This window comes from Canis lupus, chromosome 10, assembly GCF_048164855.1.
Source record: "Canis lupus baileyi chromosome 10, mCanLup2.hap1, whole genome shotgun sequence".
Lineage (NCBI taxonomy): Eukaryota > Metazoa > Chordata > Mammalia > Carnivora > Canidae > Canis > Canis lupus.
In genome coordinates, this window is record NC_132847.1 from 3663179 (window position 1) to 3686773 (window position 23595).

The 23595-nt window shown below is 42.2% G+C and overlaps 1 protein-coding gene and 1 pseudogene across 6 annotated transcripts in view; one reads left to right on the forward strand and one right to left on the reverse strand.

The window, feature by feature from the left end:
- The window catches only part of LOC140641117 (uncharacterized), a 34565-nt gene extending 11912 nt beyond the window's left edge, over nt 1-22653 (forward strand). For 2 of the 6 annotated variants that reach the window (XM_072840491.1, XM_072840492.1), the window contains 3 exons: nt 15380-15494; nt 21997-22064; nt 22173-22653. In XM_072840491.1, the coding sequence (XP_072696592.1) occupies nt 15380-15494; nt 21997-22064; nt 22173-22320 (331 nt within the window). In that variant the 3' untranslated portion in view covers nt 22321-22653. Of the gene's footprint in view, nt 1-15379; nt 15495-21996 lie in introns of all 6 variants that reach the window. The other 4 variants (XM_072840493.1, XM_072840495.1, XM_072840496.1 and 1 more) reach the window with 4 other exon arrangements.
- On the reverse strand, nt 10967-11304 carry LOC140641118 (small ribosomal subunit protein eS26-like; annotated as a pseudogene).
- Nucleotides 22654-23595: the final 942 nt, after the last annotated feature.

Consider the following 23595-nt stretch of genomic DNA (forward strand, 5'->3'; position numbering starts at 1 on the left):
AGATTTTTATAACATCCATAAAGTGTTGTTTTTCCCCCCTTCAAAACAAAGTGTGACTGCCATGAGTCTTTTGTTGTAGAACACATTAGGCCACGAAACAAGTCTTAAATTTAGGAGGATAGAAATCCTATAAGCATCTTTTCCCACCACAATCCTAAGAAACTAGAAATTGGAAGGAATAAAAACCTGAAAAGATACAAATAGGAGGTTAAACAGCATGCTACTAAACAAAGGGGGTCAATGAAGAAACCAAAGAGAAAGTAAAGAAAACCAAAAAACCTTGAGACAAATGTAAATGGAAACACTGTTCCAAAATCTTGGGCAACATTATTTATATGTTCTCATTCATTTGGGGAATATAAATAATAGTGAAAGGGAATATAAGGGAAGGGGGAAGAAATGTGTGGGAAATATCAGAAAGGGAGACAGAACGTAAAGACTGCTAACTCTGGGAAACGAACTAGGGGTGGTGGAAGGGGAGGAGGGCGGGGGGTGGGAGTGAATGGGTGACGGGCACTGGGGGTTATTCTGTATGTTAGTAAATTGAACACCAATAAAAAATAAATGAAAGAAAGAAAGAAAGAAAGAAAGAAAGAAAGAAAGAAAGAAAGAAAGAAAGAAAGAAAGAAAGAAAGAAAAAATCTTGGGACACAAAAAAAGCAGTTCTATGAGAGAAGTTTATAGCAGTACAAGAAACAAAATCTCCAATATACAGTGTCACCTTAAATCTAAAGGAAGTAGAAAAGAACAAAGCCCAAGGTTAGTAGAAAGAAGGGAATAGAATTTTAAAAAACACAAAAAACAAAAACCCACCTCAGGAAGATCAATGAAAGTAAGAGCTGAAAAAGATAAAACTGATAAATCTTGGGGGACCTCGGTGGCTCAGTCAGTTAAGCATCTGTCTTTGGCTTGGATCATGATCTCAAGGGTTTGGGATTGAGCCCCACATCTGGCTCCCTGCTCAACATGGAGTCTGCTTCTCCCCCTACCCCTCTGTTTGTGCACTCCTTCATTCATGCTTTCCCCCCAGCGCCCACCTGCCACCCCTGCTCAAATAAAAATCTTTTAAAGAGTTTATAAGTATTAGCCAGATTCATGAAGGAAAAAGACAATTCTTGCTAAACAATTGTTGGATTTTCACATGAAGATATTTACACACCTATACAAGAGCTAACTTTGTTAACTATGTAGAATGAGGATTATTTACTAGTCCTTTCATGGAAGTGGATCAATCATCATGAAGGTCACCATTGTTTCCACATTGAGGAAACTAAAGAGGAAGAGCAAGAGGAGGGCTTTGTCTTGCCACCTTGGATTGTAGGGGGAGAAGAGTTAGAAAGAGGGCAGACAGACAGGCACAGTAAATGTGCCTATTAGCTCTTGAATTTCATCCGTATCTTGAAACCCTTCACTCCTCATATTTGCTATATTAACCATCTCTTTAACCATTTCCTACATCAGCTCTGTGGTAACTCTTGTGAAGTCATGCACAACATCTGGACAGTTTTCTCCAGCAGGAATTTATTGTTTCTAGCTTGATGGAAAGTTCACAGCCTTTTCTGTAACAATGAGGGCATCTTCAATGGTGTACTCCTTCCAGACTTTCATGATGTTCTCTCTATTGGGATTTTATTCCCTAGCATTGACAATCCTTTCCATAGGCTACTGGTAAAGAGCCTTAAAGGTCCCTATGAACCCCTACCCTTCAACCCCGATCTAGAGGCCCAACTGGGGATGTGGATTTGGGGGCAAGGAGACAACTCCAACATCTATGATGTTGAACTTATGGGGTTCTGGGTGGCCAGGGGCACTGTCTAATAATTAAAGGAACTTTAAAAGGCCATCCCTTACTGTCAAGGTGCTTCTTGATTCCAAGGATAAAACCGCAATAGAATCAACCCAGGAAAAGGATTCTCATTATCTAAGCCTTTTTGGTGTATAACCAAAAGGCTGGTGTTTTTCTTTTCCTTTCAAGGCTTGGGGGTCAGCAGCTTTATAGATACAAGTTAGTCCTGATCATAAATCCAATTGCATTTGCACCAAATAATAGAGTTAGCCTTTCCTTTCCTGCCTTAAGTCCTGGTGCTTGCTTCTCTTCCTTACTAACATCTACTGGGGCATTTTATTTTCCAGTATAGGGCACCTTAATCTGCATTAAGAACCTGTTCAGGGACACTTGGGTGGCTCAGTGGTTGAGCATCTGCCTTTAGCTCAGGAATGATCCTGGAGTCCTGGGATCAAGTCCCACATCAGGCTGCCCCAGAGGAGCCTGCTTCTCCTTCTGCTGAGGTCTCTACCTCTGTGTCTCATGAATAAAACTTTTCTTTCAAGAACCTGTTCAGGCAAGATAACCTTTCTACTCAGAATAAGATCTTAATGATTTTTTTTTTAATTTTTATTTATGATAGTCACAGAGAGAGAGAGAGAGAGAGAGAGAGAGAGAGAGAGAGATTGGCAGAAACACAGGCAGAGGGAGAAGCAGGCTCCATGCACCGGGAGCCTGACGTGGGATTCGATCCCGGGTCTCCAGGATCGCGCCCTGGGCCAAAGACAGGCGCCAAACCGCTGCGCCACCCAGGGATCCCCTCTTATTTTTTTCTTAAGTAATCTCTATACCCAACATGGGGTTTGGACTTACAACCCTGAAATCAAGAACCACATGCTCCACCAACTGCACCAGCCATGTACCCCTACTCAATGATTTTCTTCATGGCATCTGGAAACTTGTCTGTGGCCACTTGGTTAGCATTGAATTCTACAGCTTAGATCCTTCACCTTCCTTTTGCTTTAAGTTGTTATAACTTCGCTTTTTCTGTAATCAGAGTCTATAGGTATGCCTTTCTTATAGCAGTTCTCATCCACATAAAAAAAAAAAATGCAGCCTCAATAGGAGACTATAGATATTTTATTTTAAAAATACAAGGGTTTTGTGCCTGCTGGTATAGTTGCAATGGCATCGTCATGAATTTCCTTTTATTACAGTGGTCCTTATACTGGATTGATTTACTTTGAAATAGTGGGCAACCACAGTTGCAGACCTCAATCTGTGGTACTGATCAAGCATTTCAACTTTTTCTTGTGATGTCATGACTTTTCTCCACTTCTGGGATCACTTTCAGCATTACTAGTAGTGCTTCATGTGGGTCCCATGGTGTTAAGGTTTGTGGATTGCACTAAACACAATGAAAAATTTGCCAAGACCACAAGAGATCACTTTTTATTGTGGTACATAATTTGAGAGTTAAATTGCTCACCCTGTACCACAAGGTTTTAAGCAGATACAACACATGAGCTCACTCAAGTGCAATAGCAATAGGAAGTATTACAAAATAACTTTAGTACATATTGCACTGCTGTAAATTTTATGCAGTTTAACACTGCATCTTTGTTAATGCTTTCAATTGCACATAGCACCATGTGCTGTTATATAAAAATGTATAAGAAGTTAAAATCTATTTTATAGTAGTGATAGATGTTAACAGTCTATTTTATCTTATTCATGGTATACCTAAGTTTTTTCAGTTTTTCTAGGCTATGTGGTTCATCTGTGAGTTTTTTCAAGTTGTAATAAATCTCCAAAAAGTTTTCCAATTTATTGAAAAAAGTATCTGCATATCAGTGGGCTTGTGTACTTTAAGATTCTTTATTTCAGAGAGCAAGTGAGAATGAGCATGAGCAGGGGGAGGGGCAGTGGAGAATCAGACTCCCCACTGAGCAAGGAACCCAACATGAGGCTCAGTCCAGGATTCTGGGATCATGACGTGAGCCAAAGGCCGACACTTAACCAAGTTAAGCCAGGTGGCCCAGGCTTGTGCATTTCATTGTTCCATAGTCAATTGTACTAGTCTTTGCAACTGTAGATTTCTGTTACTCCTATTGTATCCTGTTACAGGATAGGCACCTGATAGAAATCTCTTTCTACAGTGGGCCCACTCACTCCTGACAAATCAGCCCAAATGCTTGTTATGAGGGCAACTGTCCTTTTCTAGCTCACCCAAGATTGCTATGATGGGTATCACCACTCTAGGTAGGGAATTGGAAGGCCCTAAAGCAGTACGTTAAAGTTACTAGTCCCAGCTCTTTCATTCTTAATTCATCTGCTATTACTAATTCTGATCCAGAAACTTGGCTTATGGCATAACTATCAACAACACTGGGCATTGGTATCCTTTCTGTCGAACTATAGAGGCATCCCATCAGAATGCTGACCAGAATGGTCCTAGAAATACTACCATCAGAGCCATGGTAGCTATACCAGATTTGGAATGGGTTTCCTAAGTTACCCCAGTTACAGACAGACATTTGAACACCTGGGCTGGGCATTCCTATATTGGGAACAGGGCACATTGCTGACCACTCAGGGCAGGGTACACTGCCAAAGAGACATGTTTGTGAGATTATAAGAACCAATCACAAGTGTTGGAGTATTAGAGGAGGTAATCAAAATGATGTGACCACTTTTTGGTCTATAAGCTGGAACTGGGCAACTGGGGGCTCATTGTATTTTCTGTCCTTGGAATGTGTATCCTGCTTACCCTCCCTGCTCCTAGAATCCACCGCAATGGCATAGCCTTGGGAGTGTGATAATGGTGTTGAGACTATTTGAATGGTCTCAGTAACTGAATTCAGTGAAGTCTTCTATATAAACTTTGGGGTAGGGGGGTGGGCAGAGGGAGAGAGAGTCCCAAACAGACTCCAGACTGAGCATGGAACCCAATGTGGAGATGATCCCATGACTTAGAAATCCTGACCCAAGCCAAAGCCAAGAGATGCTTAACCTACTGTGCTACCCAGGCACTCTTTCTATAAACTTTTTTTTTTTTTTTTAAGATTTATTTTAGAGAAAGGGTACATGAGTTGGGGTAGGGGCAGAGGGAGATGGAAATAGAGAATCTTCAGGCAGACTTTATGCCCAGCACAGAGCCCAATGTGAGGCTCCATCCCAGGTCCCTGAGATCATGACCTGAGCCAAAAACCAAGAGTTGGAGCCTCAACCAACTAAGCCACCCAGGTACACCAAACTTTGGAGATTTAATGGCCACTGTGGAAATCTACTTGTCTTATGGTCACCCAAGACAAGCCTCATTTGGAAGTCCCTTTGCTTATGAAAGCTGCCACCTATAAAATTGGAGTGGAGTGTCCTGCCTCTTCCTTCAGTCTCTCCACCCTCTGCATATGGGGATCCATTTTGGATTTCACCCAGAAAGCTCCCATGGAGGGTATGAATAAATAATTTTCAAATATATTCTCCTATTCCATAGATTGCCTTTTCATTTTGCTGATGGCTTCCTTTACTAGGCATAAGTCTTTTAGTTTGATGTAGTTCCACTTGCTTATTTTTATTGCCTTTGCTTTGGTATCAGATCAAAAAACAAAAACAAAACAAGTCCCCAAGACTAATGTCAAGGAATTTACTGCCTATTTTCCTCTAGGAGTTTATGGTTTCAGGTATTACATTCAATTCTTCAATCCATTCTGAGTTAACTTGTGTATGGTATACGAGTGTGATCCAGTTTTAGACTTCCAAAGTGATAAACACTGCATAATCTCACTTATATGTGGGATTTTAAAAGAAAAAAACAATTCTGATACAGAGGACAGATTAGTGATTGCCAGATGTTTACAGGTGGGTGAAATGGATGAAGGGGGTCAAAACATACCCAAAAAACCTATTTGTAATTATGTATGGTGATAACTACTAACCAGACTTATTTGTATATATTATGAAATGGTTGCTATAACATTAAATTATGCTGTACACCTGAAAATGTTATAGGTCAATAGATCTCAAAAAAATTTTAAAGATTTTATTTATTTATTCATGAGAGAGACACAGAGAGAGGCAGAGACACAGGCAGAGGGAGAAGCAGGCTCCCTGCAAGGAGCCTGATATGGGACTCAATCCCAGGACCCCAGGATCACACCCTGAGCTGAAGGCAGACACTCAACCTCTGAGCCACTCAGGCATCCCTCAAAAAAAATTTTAAATGAGGAAATCCCTATTCATATAACATGAGTATATCCTTTTAATACAGGGGAGAAATATTTTGTCTAAGAATGCATTTGTATACTTTAAGACAACAAAAGGTAGGGAAAAAAGAAAAGTCAATGCAAAACTGATAGTGGTTACTTTTACAGAAGTATGAAGGTACAAGTAATGGAAAAGCACATATGTGGATGTAATTTATTAATAAAGTCCAGGTTGAATGATTGGATAGTAAGTCCACTTAAATTTTAAAAATTTAATAGAAGTTAAGGGCACCTTTGTGGCTCAGTTAAGCATCTGCCTTCAGCTTGGGTCAGGATCTCAGGGACCTAGAATCAAGCCCCACATTGCCCCTCCCAGCTGCTTGTGTGAGCTTACGTGCTCTTTCTCAAAATCTTAAAAAAAAAAAAAAAAAAAAGGAATATTATCTCCAGGGGGCCTCAGGGGATAATACTCATGTTGTTAATTAGCTGAGAAAAAGAATGGAGAGAGTGACAGGTAAGGGTAACCATTCTTTCAAGAAATTTGAGTGCCTAAGAGGATGCTGTTGATAATGATGAAGGGAAATAGCGGGAAGAAGTTATTGAAGGACAGAGAAAATTATTAATCAATGGAGCCAGTTTCCTGAAGCTAGAAACTTTTGAAATGGCATCCAAGACCTACTAGAAGGGCTGCTTTGCACCTGAGTTGATGGAATGGCTCTTCCATTCCTTAGAAAGGAAGGATGCACATACAGAAACACAGATGTTGGCTAAGAAAGGAAGTAGTTGTCCAGTGGCTCATACTTGTTCATTGAAATTGGGTTTGTTGACATGGGGGAGTGAGAGGAGAAAAGGATACAGGAATGTGAGGAGAGTGATGAATGTTTAGAAAAGCCAATAAGGATAATTAGAGAACTGATAAGAATACATAGAAGACATCTTGAGGACCAGATAGACTTTAGTGTACCTGTGTTTCGAGTAGCATGATGTGGTACTTTTCTCCAGCATCAGGTTTAATGATAGTGTTATTACGTATTACTAGGAACACATTACAAATGTTAATTCTCACATCCCCATAGAAAATACGTATTTTCATCTTTTCAAATGGGAAAACAGACTCAGGTTAGGTAACTTGCTAGGATTCACATATCGAGCACTTGATAGAGATGGAATCTAAAGTAAAGACCATGGGTGCTATTTTCAGATGCCATCCTCTGAACTCTATACGCTTATTATATTCTGCTGTTTGCCTTCTCCTGTAATACCCTATGTGGTCATCTCACAGAATCTCTGTGATTCCATGATGATATGTTTATTTAGTCGATTTATATCACTAAAAATACCTATTGATTAAAAAAAACTGATGAATTATACATTAATTGAAATGGATATATCCAATACATCTCAAGGATGAAGGAAATAAGGAAGTACCCTATATAGGTCCTGAAGGATTGATAACTATACACTCAAATGAATCATCTAAGCTATTGTCCCTAAGATTGGCCCTTTAAAAAAAAAAAAAAAAAAAAAAAGGTCCTGAAATTCATTCATGGTAAACTTAACAAACTAGGAATAGAGGGGAACTTCAACTGGGTAAAGAAAACCTACATCTCACATCATACTTAAGAAAACTTCTAGTTTATCACTGTTAAGGTCAGGAACAAGACAGGATAGATCTCCTCATCATTCCACATCATCCTTGAAGTCCTAGATAATTCAACAGGAGAAAATGAGAAGCATACAGATTGGAAAATAAAACTGTCTTTGTTCACAAATGACTGTATGAAGAAAATTCACCCCCCAAACTAAATTATGGCAAGGTTACAGGATATAAGGTTAATATATAAAAATCAATTACTTTTTATGTACCAGCAATGAACAAGTAGATTCTGAAATTAGGAACACCATTTGCATTAGCACCTCCCAAAATGAAATACTTAGGTATAAAACAAAATATTTATTAATATCTACATGAGGAAAACTATAAAACTGACAAAAGAAATCCATGAATTAAATGAAGATAACCCTTGAAGGAAGACTCAGTGTCAAGATGTCAAGATGTCAGTTCTTCCCAACCTTGCCTATAGATTAAGTACAATTCCAATAAAATTTCTAGCAAACAATTGTGTCAACAGACTTATTCTAAAGGGTTTACACAGAGAGACAACAGACCTAGAATAGCCAACACAATATTAAGAGAAAAAGTTGGGGGCATCACAATGCCAGATTTCCAGCTGTATTACAAAGCTGTGATCATTAAGACCGTGCGGTACTGGCACAAAAACAGACATAGATCAATGGAACAGAATAGAGAACCCAGAAATGGGCACCCAACACTATAGTCAACTAATATTTGACAAAGAAAAAGATATTCACTGGAAAAAGGACAGTCTATTCAATAAGTTGTGTTGGGAAAATTGGACAGCCATGTGCCGAAGAATGAAACTGGACCATTCTTTTACACCAGACACAAAGATATACTCAAAATGGATGAAAGATCAAAATGTGAGACAAGAATCCATCAAAATCCTAGAGGAGATCACAGGAAACACCCTGTTTGAACTTGGCTACAGCAACTTCTTGCAAGATACATCTATGAAGGCAAGGGAAACAAAAGCAAAAGTGAACTACTGGGACTTCATCAAGATAAAAAGCTTCTGCACAGCAAAAGAAACAGTCAACAGAACTCAAAGACAACCTACAGAATGGTAGAAGATATTTGCAAATGACCTATCAGATAAAGGGCTAGTATCCAAGATCTATAAAGAACTTCTTAAACTCAATACCCAGTGGGCAGAAGACCTGAACAGAAATTTCACCAAATTCGACATAGACACGGCCAACAAGCACAGAAGAAAATGCTCCGCATCACTTGCCATCAGGGAATTACAAATCAAAACTACAAGGAGATACAAACTCATACCAGTGAGCATGGTGAAAATTAACAAGACAGGAAACAACAAATGTTGGAGAGGATGTGAAGAAAGGGGAGCCCTCTTGTACTGTTGGTGAGAATGCAAACTGGTACAGCAAACTGATGGGAAAACTGTGTGTGGAGGTTCCTCAGAAAGTTAAAAATAGAGCTACCCTATGACCCAGCAATTGCACTACTGGGTATTTACCTCAAAGATACAGATGTAGTGAAATGCTGGGAAACCTGCACCCCAGTGTTCAGAGCAGCAATGTGCACAATAGCCAAACTGTGGAAGGAGCCATGATGTCCTACGACAGATGAATGGATAAAGATGTGGTAGCTCTCTCTCTACACACACACACACACACACACACACACACACACACACACACAAAATGGAATATTACTCAACCATCAGAAAGGACAAATATCCACCATCTGCTTTGATGTGGATGAAACCAGAGGGTATTCTGTGGAGTGTAAGAAATCAGAGGACAATCATCTAGTTTCACTCATATGGGGAATATAAAAAATGGTGAAAAGGATTATGAGGGAAAGAAGGGGAACTGAATGGGGGAAAATGGGAGGGAGAAAAACCATTAAGAGACTCCTAACTCTGGGAAACGAACAAGGGGTTGCAGAAGGGGAGGTGGGGGGGGGGTCGGGGTAACTGGGTGATGGGCCCTGAGGAGGGCATTTGACGGATGAGCACTGGGTGTTATAGGTTGGCAAATCGAACTTCAATAAAAATAAGTTTTAAAAAAAAGGAAAAGTTGAAGGACTGACACTACCGGAGATTCCAAGATTTAGTATAAAGTTATCATGACATGGTCGTATTAGCAAAGAATAGACAAATAGATCAATGTAACAGAATAGCCCAGAAATAGGCCTACATTGATATAGTTAATATTTTAAAATGGAACAAGAAAAAAGATGATCTGTCCAAGAATTATGCTAGAACTGCACATTAATATGCAAAAAAAATCTAAATACAGACTTCAAATCCTTCATGAACATTAACTCAGATGGACTATAGACCAATTGTAAAATGCAAAACCGTAACACTCCTAGAATATAAGAGAAAATCTAGATGACCTTGGGTTTGGTCTTAACTTTAGGATCTAACACCAAAGCACAATCCATTAAGGGAATAACTGATACACTGGGGTGCATTAAAAACTTAATCTTGACAATGTATTTTACAAGCATAAGACAGCCACAAAGTCAAAATATTTTCAAAAGATATACCTGATAAAGGACAGTTATCCAGAATATATGAAGGATATAAAGCTCAATAAAGCCCCAGAAAGAAAATAACCCAATTCAAAAATTGCCAGAAGATCTGAACAGACATCTATCTTATCAAATAAGATAGATGACAAATGAGCATAAGAAAAGATACTCCACGTTTCTTTAGGGAATTGCAAGTTAAAATAGCAAGGAGATACCACTACATATCTATTGGCATGGCCAAAATCCAGACCACTGACACTCCATATCTTTGCCAGAATTTTGTAACAGGAACTTTTATTCACTGTCGGTGGGAATGCAAAATGGTACGGCCACCTTGGAAGACAGTTTGACAGTTTCTTATAAGACTAAACATAACTACCGTATGATCCAGCAATTGGGCACCTTGGTATTTACCCAAAGGAATTTAAAACTTATGTGCACATCAACACTTGCACATGGGCCTTTATAGCAGCTCTATAATTGCCAAAACTTGGAAACATAAAAGTTGTCCCTCAGCAAGTGAATGGATAAATGGTATATCCAGACAATGAAATATTCTTCAGTGCTAAGAAAGGAGCTATCAAGCCATGAATAGAGACAGGAAGCTTACATGCATATTACTAAGTGAAAGAAGTTAATCTGAAAAGGCCTCAAACGATTTTTCTAATGACAGAACATTCTCAAAAAGGCAAAACTATGGAGACAGTAAATAGATCAGTGTTTGGGAGTAGGGGGAGATGAATCGGCGGTGCATAGAGGTTTTTTGGGGTTTTTTTGTGGATTTTTTTTGGTATAATCACCATTTTTTTTTCCCTTGGAGAACACTTTCTCAGTCCTTAAGGACTTAACTCCTTACATGGGCTTCAGTGGAGGTCGTGGGCCAGCACCCGTGGGTCTAAATCGGGGTGGGGGTGTTTGGTCCTTCCATGCTTCACAAGAGAGATTCCTGACTACCTTGCTGTGAATGGCACAATCCATGCAATAATGTAGTGTCACATACAGCCTGAGAGGCACATAGGCATTGAAGACATTCGCTTCAGAAATGTCCCTGACAGCGGTGGCCTCCACTATGTTCCGAATAATGAACTTAATAGCCTTGGGCACACAATGGGCGCAGCTGGTGCAGTGAATAGGCTGCTCGTGGCCGCGGCCTTTTTGGCACGACCATTATTCCTTCTTTTCTTGGTCATCTTGGGTGCGGGACTGAGAGACATCATAGAGGATTTTTAAGGCCGTGGAACTATATGATACTATAATGATGGATACAGGTCATTATATATTTATCAAAACCCAGCAAATATCTAACACCAAGAGTGACCACCTAATGTAAACTCTGGACTTTGGGTTATGGTCAATGTTGGTTTATTTATTATGACAAATGTTCCACTTTGGTATGGGATGTTGGAGTGGGGGAGGCTCTGCGTGTGTGAGGGCAGAGGACATATGGGAACACTATACTTTCCACTCAATTTTGCTGTAAACCTAAAACTGCTCTGAAAAGTATTAAAGCCTAAAACAAAAACAACAGTTCCATGAAAGTCCAGAGTAAATTGGTGACTCCCTCCTTTTCCTGCAGGTAGTTTTACAAATGTTACCAGCAGGGCTCTGGTTCTAGAATTTGTTGTGGAAGACACCAACAGAGACTGATATTTTGCCCAACATTTGTCTTAAGTTCCATATCTATGATGCCTAATACGGTGATGGTCAGACCTTGGAGAACTCCCTAGGTGGCTTCCTGGGGAATCCAACCCATCCCCAGTTACAGCTGCCAAAGGCAGGCCAAATCAGCAGCTGTTACGGGAAGGAACACATTGCCTTTATCTGTCCAGATTGGGGCACTATTTAAGCTCTGCAAGTTCCTAGGGTGATAGCAGCTTAGAGCCTCCAGGAGGTGTAACCAATAAATTGATACATTCCCCATTCAACGGCACAGGCAAGACAGGACCATACTCATAGGTCTTAATCCTTGATGAAGGATCTGGAGAAGGTCACAAGTAAACACACAAAGAGGAAACCAACATCCATTAAGTCAAACTGACCTATTTTCACACAAACTTAGCAAACATTCATAGCATAGGACATTCTGTCAGCATTTGAGTTCCATAAAGAATCTTAAGATACTTTCAGGAAGTTAGCTGGTCAAAATGAACTTCATATTTTGATATGCATTATAAGATATGCATGAGACTTCACACACACACACACACACACACACACACACACACACACACACACATTTTCCTTCATTTGGTTTCTCTATACCCTTCATAAACATTAATGGAGAGTTGTGGGGTTTTTGTTGTTCTAGGCAGCAGAAACAGGGGGATCTTGTTATAAGAATCAAGGAGATCACACTAATAATCCCAGAGCCATGCCATGGAGCTACAGGAAGAAGTAAACAGCTATGAAGGGAGAAGGGGAATGGGGCCCCTCCAGGCTGCAGTTCAATGGTCCCTGCTCCAGCAGAGCCTCCACTGCAGGAGCAGGGCGGTGGGGTGGGGTGGGGTCTTCCTTTCCTGGGCACAGGACCCTGGCTGTTGTACAAGGAGGGGGAAGATTTCTGCTACTAAGGTCTTGGGTTCCCTCTAGCACAAGGATATCCACTTCCTGTGGGAAGAAATAGTTAAAAACAAGATCTCCTGCCACCCCCAATCTCTCCCCGAATGTAGAAAGTTTTTTATTAAATGTCTTTTTTTTTTTTTTTGTGGTGCAGCGGTTTAGCGCCTGCCTTTGGCCCGGGGCGCGATCCTGGAGACCCGGGATCAAATCCCACATCGGGCTCCCGGTGCATGGAGCCTGCTTCTCCCTCTACCTATGTCTCTCTCTCTCTCTCTCTCTCTCTCTCTCTCTCTCTCTCTCTCTGTGACTATCATAAATAAATTTAAAAAAAAAGACACATTTGAAAGTTTTTTATTAAATAGGTTTTAAACCAGATTGTGATACCCATCAGACAATCCACAACAAGGTTGCAAAGACAGAAGGAATCTCATGCTCTCATACAGCCAGGCGATGAAAACTCTCATGAGCAGCATGTAAGGGAGTCTTTTGCTTCTTTTTTAAAAATCCATTCTGACACCCTGTATCTTTTCATTGGAACATTTAGTACATTTATGTTCAAAGTAATTGATAGATAAGTAATAAGCTAGTAATAAATGTGTGTTTTGTGGTTGCTTCTGGAGATTTTCTCTCCAGAAAGAGAAAAGGTGTTGTCTGTCACTTTGCAAAGGAGAGAGGTCCCCTTTATTTCTTGCTGGACTGGTTTAGTAGTCATGAATTTGTTCAAGACACTCTATCTCCCCTTCTATCCTAAAGCATAGCCTTGCTAGATAGCTTCAGATTTTTCCCCATTCAGTATATTGGATCCATCATGCCACACCCTTCTGGCTTACCAAGCTTCTGTGGCGAGATCTGCAGCTAGCCTTGTGGGTTTACCCTTTTAAGTTGAGGACTTTTGTGTGCTTTTAAGATTTTTCTCTTTAGGGGGATCTTGTTACAAGAGATCTTGTTACACCACTGGGTGGCTCAGTGGTTGAGTGTCTGCCTTTGGCTCAGTTCATGATCCCAGGTTCCTGGGATCGAGTCCCACATTGGGCTCCCATAAGGAGTCTGCTTCTCCTGCCAATGTTTTCTGTCTCTCTCTCATGAACAAATAAAATCTTTAAGATTTTTTTATCACTATATTTTTCAAATTTAATTATAACAGGTCTTGGTGTTATTCTGCTTTTGCTGATTTTGTTGAAAGTTCTTTGTGGTTCCTGGATCTGGATATCGGTTTCCTTCCCCAGATTAGTTTAAGAAATAGCTGAAAACTTCCCTAAATTTTCTCACTCTTCTGGGACTCCTATAACATGAATGTTACTATATTTGATGGTGTCCCTGAGTTCCCTAGGTCTATTCTTATGTTCAATAGTTCTTCTCTTGTTCAGCTTTATTTTCCATTATTTTGTTTTATATCACTAATTTTTTCCTCTGCCTCTTCCATCCTGTCATTGCATCAAGCCTGTTTCCAATCTCTTATCAGAGTGGAAAATACAATCGAGGAGTTAAAGAATTTACCTCTACAAGGGTCTCACTGACATCTTTTCTCAAGTCCAGCAAGTATCCTTATGATTGTTGCTTTAAATTCTCCATCAGGGGCAGCCCAGGTGGCTCAGTGGTTTAGCGCCACCGGTTTAGCACCACCTTCAGCCCAAGGCATGATCCTGGAGACCCAGGATTGAGTCCCACATCAGGCTTCCTGTGTGGAGCCTGTTTCTTCCTCTGCCTGTGTCTCTGCCTCTGTCTCTCGTGAATAAATAAGATCTTTTAAAAAATAAATTCTCCCTGAGGCATAATACTTCTGTCTGGTTTGCTTAGGTCTCTGGCCATGGCCTTATCTTACACTCTCATTTGGGATAAATTCCTCCATCTTGGCATTTTGTCTAAGTCTCTACCTCCTTCAACATTGTTTCTTCTCCCCATTTGGTTGTAGAATTCTGTCAGTTTTCAGGCCAATTTCTGGGGTATGTAGGATGATTGGATAGTTATCTGGTTGTGTTCATGGGATGAGACAAGCCTAGGATCCTCCTACTCCATTATCTTCCTCTCTTCAAAAAAATGATCTAATATTTTAAGAGGTAGGTCTGTATCTTAGAACCAAGTATCTACCGGAGTTCTGCCCTCCCAGGGTGATAGTGACATAGGCATTTCACCTTCTTGGATTAACAATCCAAAAGATTTTGTGACTAATTTGTAAAATTTCTCAATGGAATATTCAAAATTAGACACTGTGTGAAATGCAATTTCATAAAGATGGCTCCCAGGCATTAAAGACTATGAGAAACTGGCAAGAAGGTTATTTAGCTTTTAAAAAGATTATATATTAAAGGACAGAGAAAGAATAAGATGCAAAAATGCTCTGAAAGAAAAAGGGTAGTGTCTATTTCCCTTTACCAGAAAATTTCTTTAATTTGCACTAACCCCTTATACCTGAAGATGATTCAGTAACCCATCTGCCAGCTCATCTTCAATTTTACCCCTTCTCCCCGAAATTCTCACCCTTTCCTCTTCTCTGGAAGTCTGCTTTAGGATGCCCAGCTGCCTTCTCCTCCTTGTATTATCATCCCTGTTTCCTTACTTCAGAGGGGATCTCCCCTCTCTGCCTGGATCCCTTCCTTACTGCATTCCTGGAAGCTCTAGAAGCTCTGCAAGCTCTGAGCCGGGGCAGGTGTGGGGACCCCAACCAGCTTCCTGCCTCTAGATACTGTCCTTCATCCTTTTGTCCAGTGTCAGACATCCAGATGAGGTCATTCATCTGGCTTTTACCTGTTTGATGTTGGAGGGAGTCCGGATCTTGCTACTCCATCATAGGCAGAAGGGGAAGCTCTGCAAGAATTTTGAGGTAAATTCTTGATTCATTTTTATTTTTAAATGACATTTCTCAGTTCTTAGCATTAATAAGGTTATTATTTTCAATACTATATTTTAACAGATCCATAGGCAAGGCATTATAGATTGTGTAATAAATATGTTTAAGTTTTTATATTTCTGTCAAGAGTCACCTAACACAGAAGGGAAGAAACAAGGTTATCCTTCTGGTTACAACAAACTAACAGCTACTTTTTCTGTTTCCAGCCCCAGCCTCAGAGTTTTCACCAGCCCCAAGTTCCCCTCCCAGCCCATAGGGCAGCTCCGTGGATGACAGGTCTGTGACCTTGTGTATTTGGAGCTGACTTTGCCCAGAAAGTCCTGGTTACCCAAAGGTGAACAAGGCCCCTCATGAGGATAATTAATATTCCCTAAAACAGAAAAGCCCTTCCAGACCAATAATAACTTCAAGTCCTTCAAACTGTTTTTGAAGGTTTTCTGATTATTGAGCACAGAGATACTTCCCCACATGCCTGTGAGTAGAGTCATTGGACAATACTTCTCCCAGTGATTCTGGTTCCTGACCTTCCCATTTAAGGATTTCTCACCTCCCACCAGCAGACATAAAGGCAGGTGTGGGCCTTATCAGTGTAGGAGAGTCTCTGAAAACCACTCATATACAGAGGGAGTCATGGCAAGATGCATCCACATTTCTGTCATTTCCAGGCCAGTCCTTGGCAAGATCAGGAAATCCAAAGTTTCCTAGAAGAATGGGGAATCTTTGGAAGGAGTTTCATCTTGAGTCAAGGAAGAAGAATCCTATCCTGACAAGGACAATGGCTTTGTGCCCAAGCCCAGGGCCATAAAGAAAAGACAATAATGTCCCCAGATGCTGATGAGTTTACAAACTTTATCTTGGACTGTAAAGGTAACTTGTTGGCCTTTACTAGGGCTAGTAAACCCTAGCCCATGCCTATGGAGAAGCCCTGCAGGAGACTCCAGGCCTCAGGTAGGTCTCTTCTATATTCAACCTTAAGTGACCCACATAGGTTGGCCCAACCACCACACTGTGTCCTAAATAGGGTAGAGAATTAGGAGACCAGCCTCTGTTGGTCCCATCTTCAGAAAGCTGGACAGGACTTAACATGCTGAACTTGCCCCTCTACAACTGAGGTCCAAAGCAATGGTGCTGAAGGGCTTTGCTACCGCAGCCTATTCAGAGTGGCCATGATACCCATGGAAGGCAAGTCTAGAGAGTGATCCAGGGAGAGGGTTTGGGCCACTTATACCAGGCCTAAAGAGGTTTGTTTCTCTTAGCAATTTCCTGTGCATACAGGTACCTCCCACTTCCCAGATCCAGCTCCAAGTCTAGCCCATCTGCCTTCCCAAGGGCCACATTCTGGTCTCCCCACAAGTGAACTATATTGAAGACATTGAAGTCCTAAGAAGGGTTTCATGAACTTTGAGGCCTGCCTGGTCATCTCTGCACTTATTTCTTGTACTTCTGCTGGCAAACCTCAGGCCCCAGCAGAAGATGTGGACTTCTGCTGACTCTGAATCAGGTCTTGAATTTAGAGACCATTTAAGTGTGGTTCCTCTCTACACTTGAGACAGTGGGGGCGGCAGGGGGGGGGAGGGTGTTAATCACAGTTCCATATACCCAGGATTCCTTCCCTTCCCAATGACCTAATGTCATGGAAAAAAATGTGACATTAAATAAGATGGCCCTCATCCCCTTCATCCTGGTGACAGTGACTTGGATGGGACCCAGAATTATATCAAGCAAAAATGATAGAGGCCAAGGGACATAGAGGGAACTCAGATTTCTGGTGCCTAGAGGTCTACCATTCTTCCCTCCCTGCTATCTTGTTTGAAGCATATCAGAATGAATGTCTTTTTCTCCCTCATAAATCTCAGTCTTTCTCTTGAAAAATTGATACATGATCCATTGTACTTCTATTACCAATAAAAAAAAGCCAGAATAATTAGAATTACAACCTTTTGAAAAATACTTTTCCATGAAGAATTTAAGCTGTGAAAGAGTTGCTAGAGAGTAGCCATGAATGGCAGCATTTCAAAAGAACATTCTTGGGGACAGGACCCTCTGCTTAGTGTATCTAAGGCCAGGCAGAATGACTCTGCTAGGAACTGATGAAGGGGGCAGTTCACCCACAGGTTGGTCAGTGACTGGCATGGGTGCAGGCACATCTGTTGGGACTTGAGCGCAGGCACCTGTCTGAGTCCTGGTAGGGCATTTCATTCTCAATCTCGAGTTTCTAGGTCAGGCCCTAGTCCTCAGCCCCGAGTTAAGATTCCCATAAAGCTCTCTTCAATTGCTCAAGGGAAAACAAAAACAAAGAGAAAACCAGAAAAACCTGACCATCTAAACCCTTTTAAAGCTGAGCTTTTCCAACCTGATTGTGGATTAGAATCACCTTGGGCCTTCAGATCCCACCTGGATCATTACATCAGAATCACTTAAAAGGGATACCCATCACCATTGTGAAAGCCTCTCCAGGCAGTTCTAGTCTTCAACCTGGACGAGACTCCATTACTAAATTCCCTGGCCCCTGCAGCACAGTGAGGCGGCAAGGACCAAGGAGGCCCCTGCATCAGGTACAGCTTATGACATGGTGTATGTACGATATTCCTCTAAAGGAGATTTCTACCTAGACTGTGTGCTGGATCACCCAGACACTTTTTACAAATACAAACCTCTTGGCCTCAGATCTAAAGTAATTCAGACTCACTGGAATGAGCTTTTAATTAAGTAAATTTTTAGAAGTAAATATTTATTCATGAGAGACACAGAGAAGCAGAAACAGAGGGAGAAGCAGGCTCCTCACAGGGAGCCCAATGTAGGACTTGATCCCCGGACCCAGGATCATGCCCTGAGCCGAAGGCAGACACTCAACTGCTGAGCCACCCAGGCATCCCTGGAATGAGCTTTTAAAATAGAGGAGTCTATTGTAGCATCAGGGCTTGGAAGCTTTTCTATACCTGGTTTCACTTACGTACACAATCCATGATCTCAATGATCTTGGAAATCAGTGAGAGAAGTAGACTTGACCAAGGGGCTAACCCTGGAATTTACTAAGAGTTTAGCTGAAGTCAAGGACTAAGGGACAGTACCCTAAGAGGATGTCCTTATCTGAGAAGCCTCTATGCCCAGGGAGCCTGAGACCTGAGCCAGGAGGGACAGTCAGCTCAATAACTGGCATTGCTGAGGGATTAACAGCTAATATAGAAGGGAACAATGTTTGAGGCAAAGCCTTCCTGAATACATTGATCATGCTTTTGCCTCAGGAATTTTTCCAGTTGGCACGTGGGGCCCAGTGATGCTCTGCAATCGCTGCCTTCATTGTGGTCATGCACATCCTCTCTTATTTACTCAAACAAATGCTAGTTTGTGGCTCCTTTAAGTGACTTAGGAAACGTAAACCAAGTCCCAAATCCTCAGAATAACCACAGGATTCATGGATTGGCCTGACTCAATCAGGTTGGTGAGACAAAGATGGGCTCCAATCAGGGCACAATGAAGTGCTGAGACTCATCTCAGACCTTCTCGCTGGAACAGAGGTCTTGATGCCCAGAGCTCACTCCCAAGGCAGGACACAGGTTCTGAAGGGAGTTGTCCTACTGTGGGTGGGCCAACCACTTTGCCTATATGTGGGATGTATCAAGCTCAATCACATCCAAATCCTTTACTAGCTGTTGGGCTTCCCCCCCCTGCAACAGAGACAGCCAGACATTGAGGACACAAACATTTCTACACTTGGGAATTCTTGAATACCCAAATTCCAGAAAATAAGTGCCAGCTGTAATGGCCCTAAATGCAGCCCTACTGCTGCCTAGAGATGCCTCATAGGGAAAACTCAAACTGGAAGCCAGGGAGGCAGCTTTTTTGGATTCTTAGAAGATAACTGGATTATCTCCTTTCATTACACAAGCATTGTTACGTTTAAGAAATACATGCTATGCAGTTATAGGTCTTACAAATATGGAAATTTTCAATCTTCAAGATAGGCCTGATGGATGGCGCTATTACTACCCTCATTGGCAGTGCAGGCTGGTAGCCTCCTTGATCCAGCTGCTCTTCTCAGAGCTGGGCATAGACGCTCAGCCCTCAGGCTCCAGTGCAGGAGGCTGCTACGTGCTGCTCCTGGAAGGGCTTCCTGGGCTGGTCCTGCAATGTTCCTGATGTTAAGGAGACTGTCGGCTCTGATCTGTGGGCATATCCAGCATTCCATTTAAGTCCTGGCTTTGTTCTTGTATTACCTCCTGTGCTCATGCTCATCCTACATGCTTGACCACAGCACTGTTTAGCAGAGATGCTCTCAAGTCCTTCTCTACTGACTTCACCCTCGGTCATTTCCCTTGTCTGCTCGTAGTGGGTTTCATGCCTGCCGATTTTAGATACAAGTCAGCATCAGGTATTTTCTTGTTGGGACTTGGATTACTCAGTGCTCTTTAATATTGGTTTTGTTCTGTGGTGAAGTACTATAAATGAGATGGATTTTAATTTTTAAAGAACACTGTATTTTGCTTTGCTTCAGATGGCCTGAGCTATAATTTCCAGTGAAAAAGCTGGAAGAACTGATGGAAAATCCACAGGAGGAAACATATACACGCAGAGAGAGAGAGAGAGATAGAGAGAGAGAGAGAGGAGATCCTGAGTAGAAGGTGGAAGTTTAAGGATTTCCAGGGTTTGCTATATACTCTTTAGGAGCCACACTCAAGACTGGAATGAGCTGGTCGCACTGGGCCACATGATGGACCTAGAGGGCAGTGCTCACACAGACATCCCCTCCACCTCCTCCACAGCAAAGCAGACTGACCCACCTCAGAGGCCCAGTCCACACTGAACATGGGTGACACTCATCAGCAAGCTCACAGAGATCCCTTACTATCTGAGACAGGATCCTAGCACCAAGGTGGGAGGCGGGGGTGGAAATCAAGATGAAAGGTAAAGGGGATTTGGAAGAGAAGAAACCTCCAGAGGCTGACAGATTTTTCAAAATCCTTAAAGATGATGGGCTCTCCATAACCAATAGGCCTTGGGAATGGATGGGACATTGGTGAGGAAAGGGAGCTAGACCTAGACCAGGGCTGGACCAAGAGAGAAAAGAGGAAATAGGCGGTATAGCTCCTTCAAGAAGCAAAATGGACAGGGATTTCATGGACAAGTTGCTCACAGACAAGGATCCATGGTTTGTAAGGCAGTTGAACAAATCCACCCAAAAAAAGTTCACTGGGCCTCCTCACTGGGAAGGGGTTAGAGGCGATAAGCAGGACCCTGCACCAGCACTCAGTCAAAGCCTCCTAACCTCTCCCCGCCTCAGTCCTTGGAATGTATACTCTAGTGTCCCCACCATGGGGGCTGTTCTAAGGACATACTTTTGAGAGTATAAAGGTGTTGGGAATGCTTAAATGGCATGAGTGCTCAAGCCAAGTTAAGACTTATCTATAAATTTTCAAGATTTGTTAGGTAGGTGTGGAGATTTGTCTTGTGGCCACTTAAACAAGGAAACCGATATATGAGGCTTATCTTATTAAACCTGTCACCTACTCTCGAGTGGTCTGCCTTTTTTCGATCTCTCCCTGCCTTCTGTATAGAACTGCTTCAGATTATACCCAAAAGTTCTAAGTAGGTTGGGACCAACAGAAGGCACTAATTCTCTGAGGAAGCCAAAAGGGAGATTTGGCCTGTGCAAGGTTGTGCAGCATCATACCAGACGCCATGGATAACATGGTGGACAGTGACAAGAAGGATTAGAGTGGAGTGAACCAGATGATAGGAAGCACCCAGAGGCTGAATTGGATACCTAGAGGGAATACAGCCCCTATATGAACAGTCAGGGGGGGGATTTGCCTAAGGCTCATGCCAGTATGCCATCCAGATGCCTAGAGGGCTAAGAATCAGGCACTTCAAAGAAGAGATCATGTGTGATCACCTGTGGAAGACTAATAAAGCAATCCAATCAAGACAAAGGAAACTGATGTAATTGAAGAGCCCAAAAAGCTCATTTTGAGTTCCAATTCCAAAAATAGTCTACATGAGGAGATGTTCCCACTTTCTCTGCAATTCTTAGAAGGTTGCTAGAGTTTTGTAAATGTGCATAAGTATTTTGTTTTATAAGATTTTAGTTCATTAAAATAGGTTAAGCAGCCATTAAAGCGTTGGGCATGGGGATCCCTGGGTGGCGCAGTGGTTTAGCGCCTGCCTTTGGCCCAGGGCGCGATCCTGGAGACCCGGGATCGAATCCCACGTCAGGCTCCCAGTGCATGGAGCCTGCTTCTCCCTCTGCCTGTGTCTCTGCCTTTCTCTCTCTCTCTCTCTGTGACTATCATAAATAAATAAAAATTAAAAAAAAAAAAAAAAGAAAAAAAAATAAAGCGTTGGGCATGAAGGACTTTCTCCCTGGACTTGTTCAGCGTGGACACACCCTTAGGTTTTAGGCAGAAATTCGGCAAGAACGTGTGGTGTCTTCATGAGCTTTTCACATGCCTTTCTATCCTCTGGTCCTCCCATGCAGATGCCACCAACAGCTCACAACTTACCAGCTCCAGGACAAGGCCAACAACCTTCCATTTGGAGAACATGGTGAGCTCCAAAGTGTTCTGAGTGCAGAGTCCTCAGGTCCCTCAGGAAATGCCCAATTCTGGAGCACTGCATGGTTCTCACCACGTCTGTTTCCTGCCTTTCTCCCAGCAGCCCTCAAGCCCCAGCAGTATCGTTCACCTCTGTCCATCATCTAGATCCTGGACTTAAAATTAGAACCTGGATCCCAGTTCCATTTAAGATTTCCATGAATGCTTTCTTCCTCAAAACTAGTAAAGTGACGAAAAGTGAAATGTAACTAGATCTTCTGGTTCTGGATTGTAGCAGCGATTGAGATGGAATCCTAAAAATAGGAAAGGCAAGAGACATGGAAGGACCTCAGTTTCCTAGGGAACTTGGTACCTGTCACCTTGTCATTATCATTCTTCTTGCATGGAGTCTCCTTTACAATCGTTAGCAACCTTTACTGCCTGAACTTGATCAAGAATTTACCATTGGAAACCAGACTTTGATTCAGCTTGAGAGAGAAAAAGAGTATCACAGTTATGTACTCACCACTCCTCCCCATCCCCAAACCCAGCATAGGGAAAACAAAATTTGAACTTGAATAAAATAAACCTGCCTCTTTCTACTTAGACTCTGGAGTTGAAGGGATCCCAGAAAAGACAAAGGTCAAGTTACAGCTGGGAACTAAAGCTTAGCTAACTTGGGGTCTATCATACTCGTCCCATTCCTCTCCCCATCATTTCTGCTCCTTGAAAGATAAGTTATACCATAGGAGACCATATAGATAAGGTGACCTGTTGATTAGCTACAGACGAAAAAGCATGCTCAGCATTTCTTCCTCTGAGTGGAGAGACCAGGCCTAGACTCAATGGCTGCTTTCTGGGGAACCAGGTTTCAGGCTGCTTGGGGGCATTAGGGGTTGAAGCAGATGCCCATAGACTCCAGGTATCCAAACATGGGCATCTGTTCGAAACTCTCCTGCAGAAGCTGTACAGAGAAGCAGCAGCCCCAGGCACCACTAGAGGATCCAGGCACTACATCCCCAAGGTTCATCTGGGGCATACTGAGGTGGGGTTTATGATCCAGACAGTCACTGAAGCACTTTTCCCCACCTGACCCTGGACCCCAGAGATAGTTCTGTACTGTGTAATAGCATGGAACCTGCCCACAGTACCCCAGGCTCACCATGATGCTGGGTTCCTTGATGACCTAGAGTCTGTGCTACCCTCTCACCCCACCTTCCTCTAGAAGCCAGCCAGGGTGTGGGAGATATCCCAGGGCAGAGCCCTGACTGGGACGGAGTTGATGCCAGCTGGGTTCTGTCAGACCATATGGGCAGAGTGATACCCTACTTCCCCAATCTGGTGGCACCTACTGGAGAACCTTCTAGAACAGGCAATGCCCAAGAAGGTCACGAAGCCCACAGGATCAGTCCCTATAAACAACCACAGATTGGTCTAGCATGGGTGATTCCAGTGACCTATCATGGGTGAGTTTTCTATCCATATTAGGAAAAAAAAAAAAAAAAAAGATACTCATTTGGCCAAAGAGGTTATAAACAAGCTTT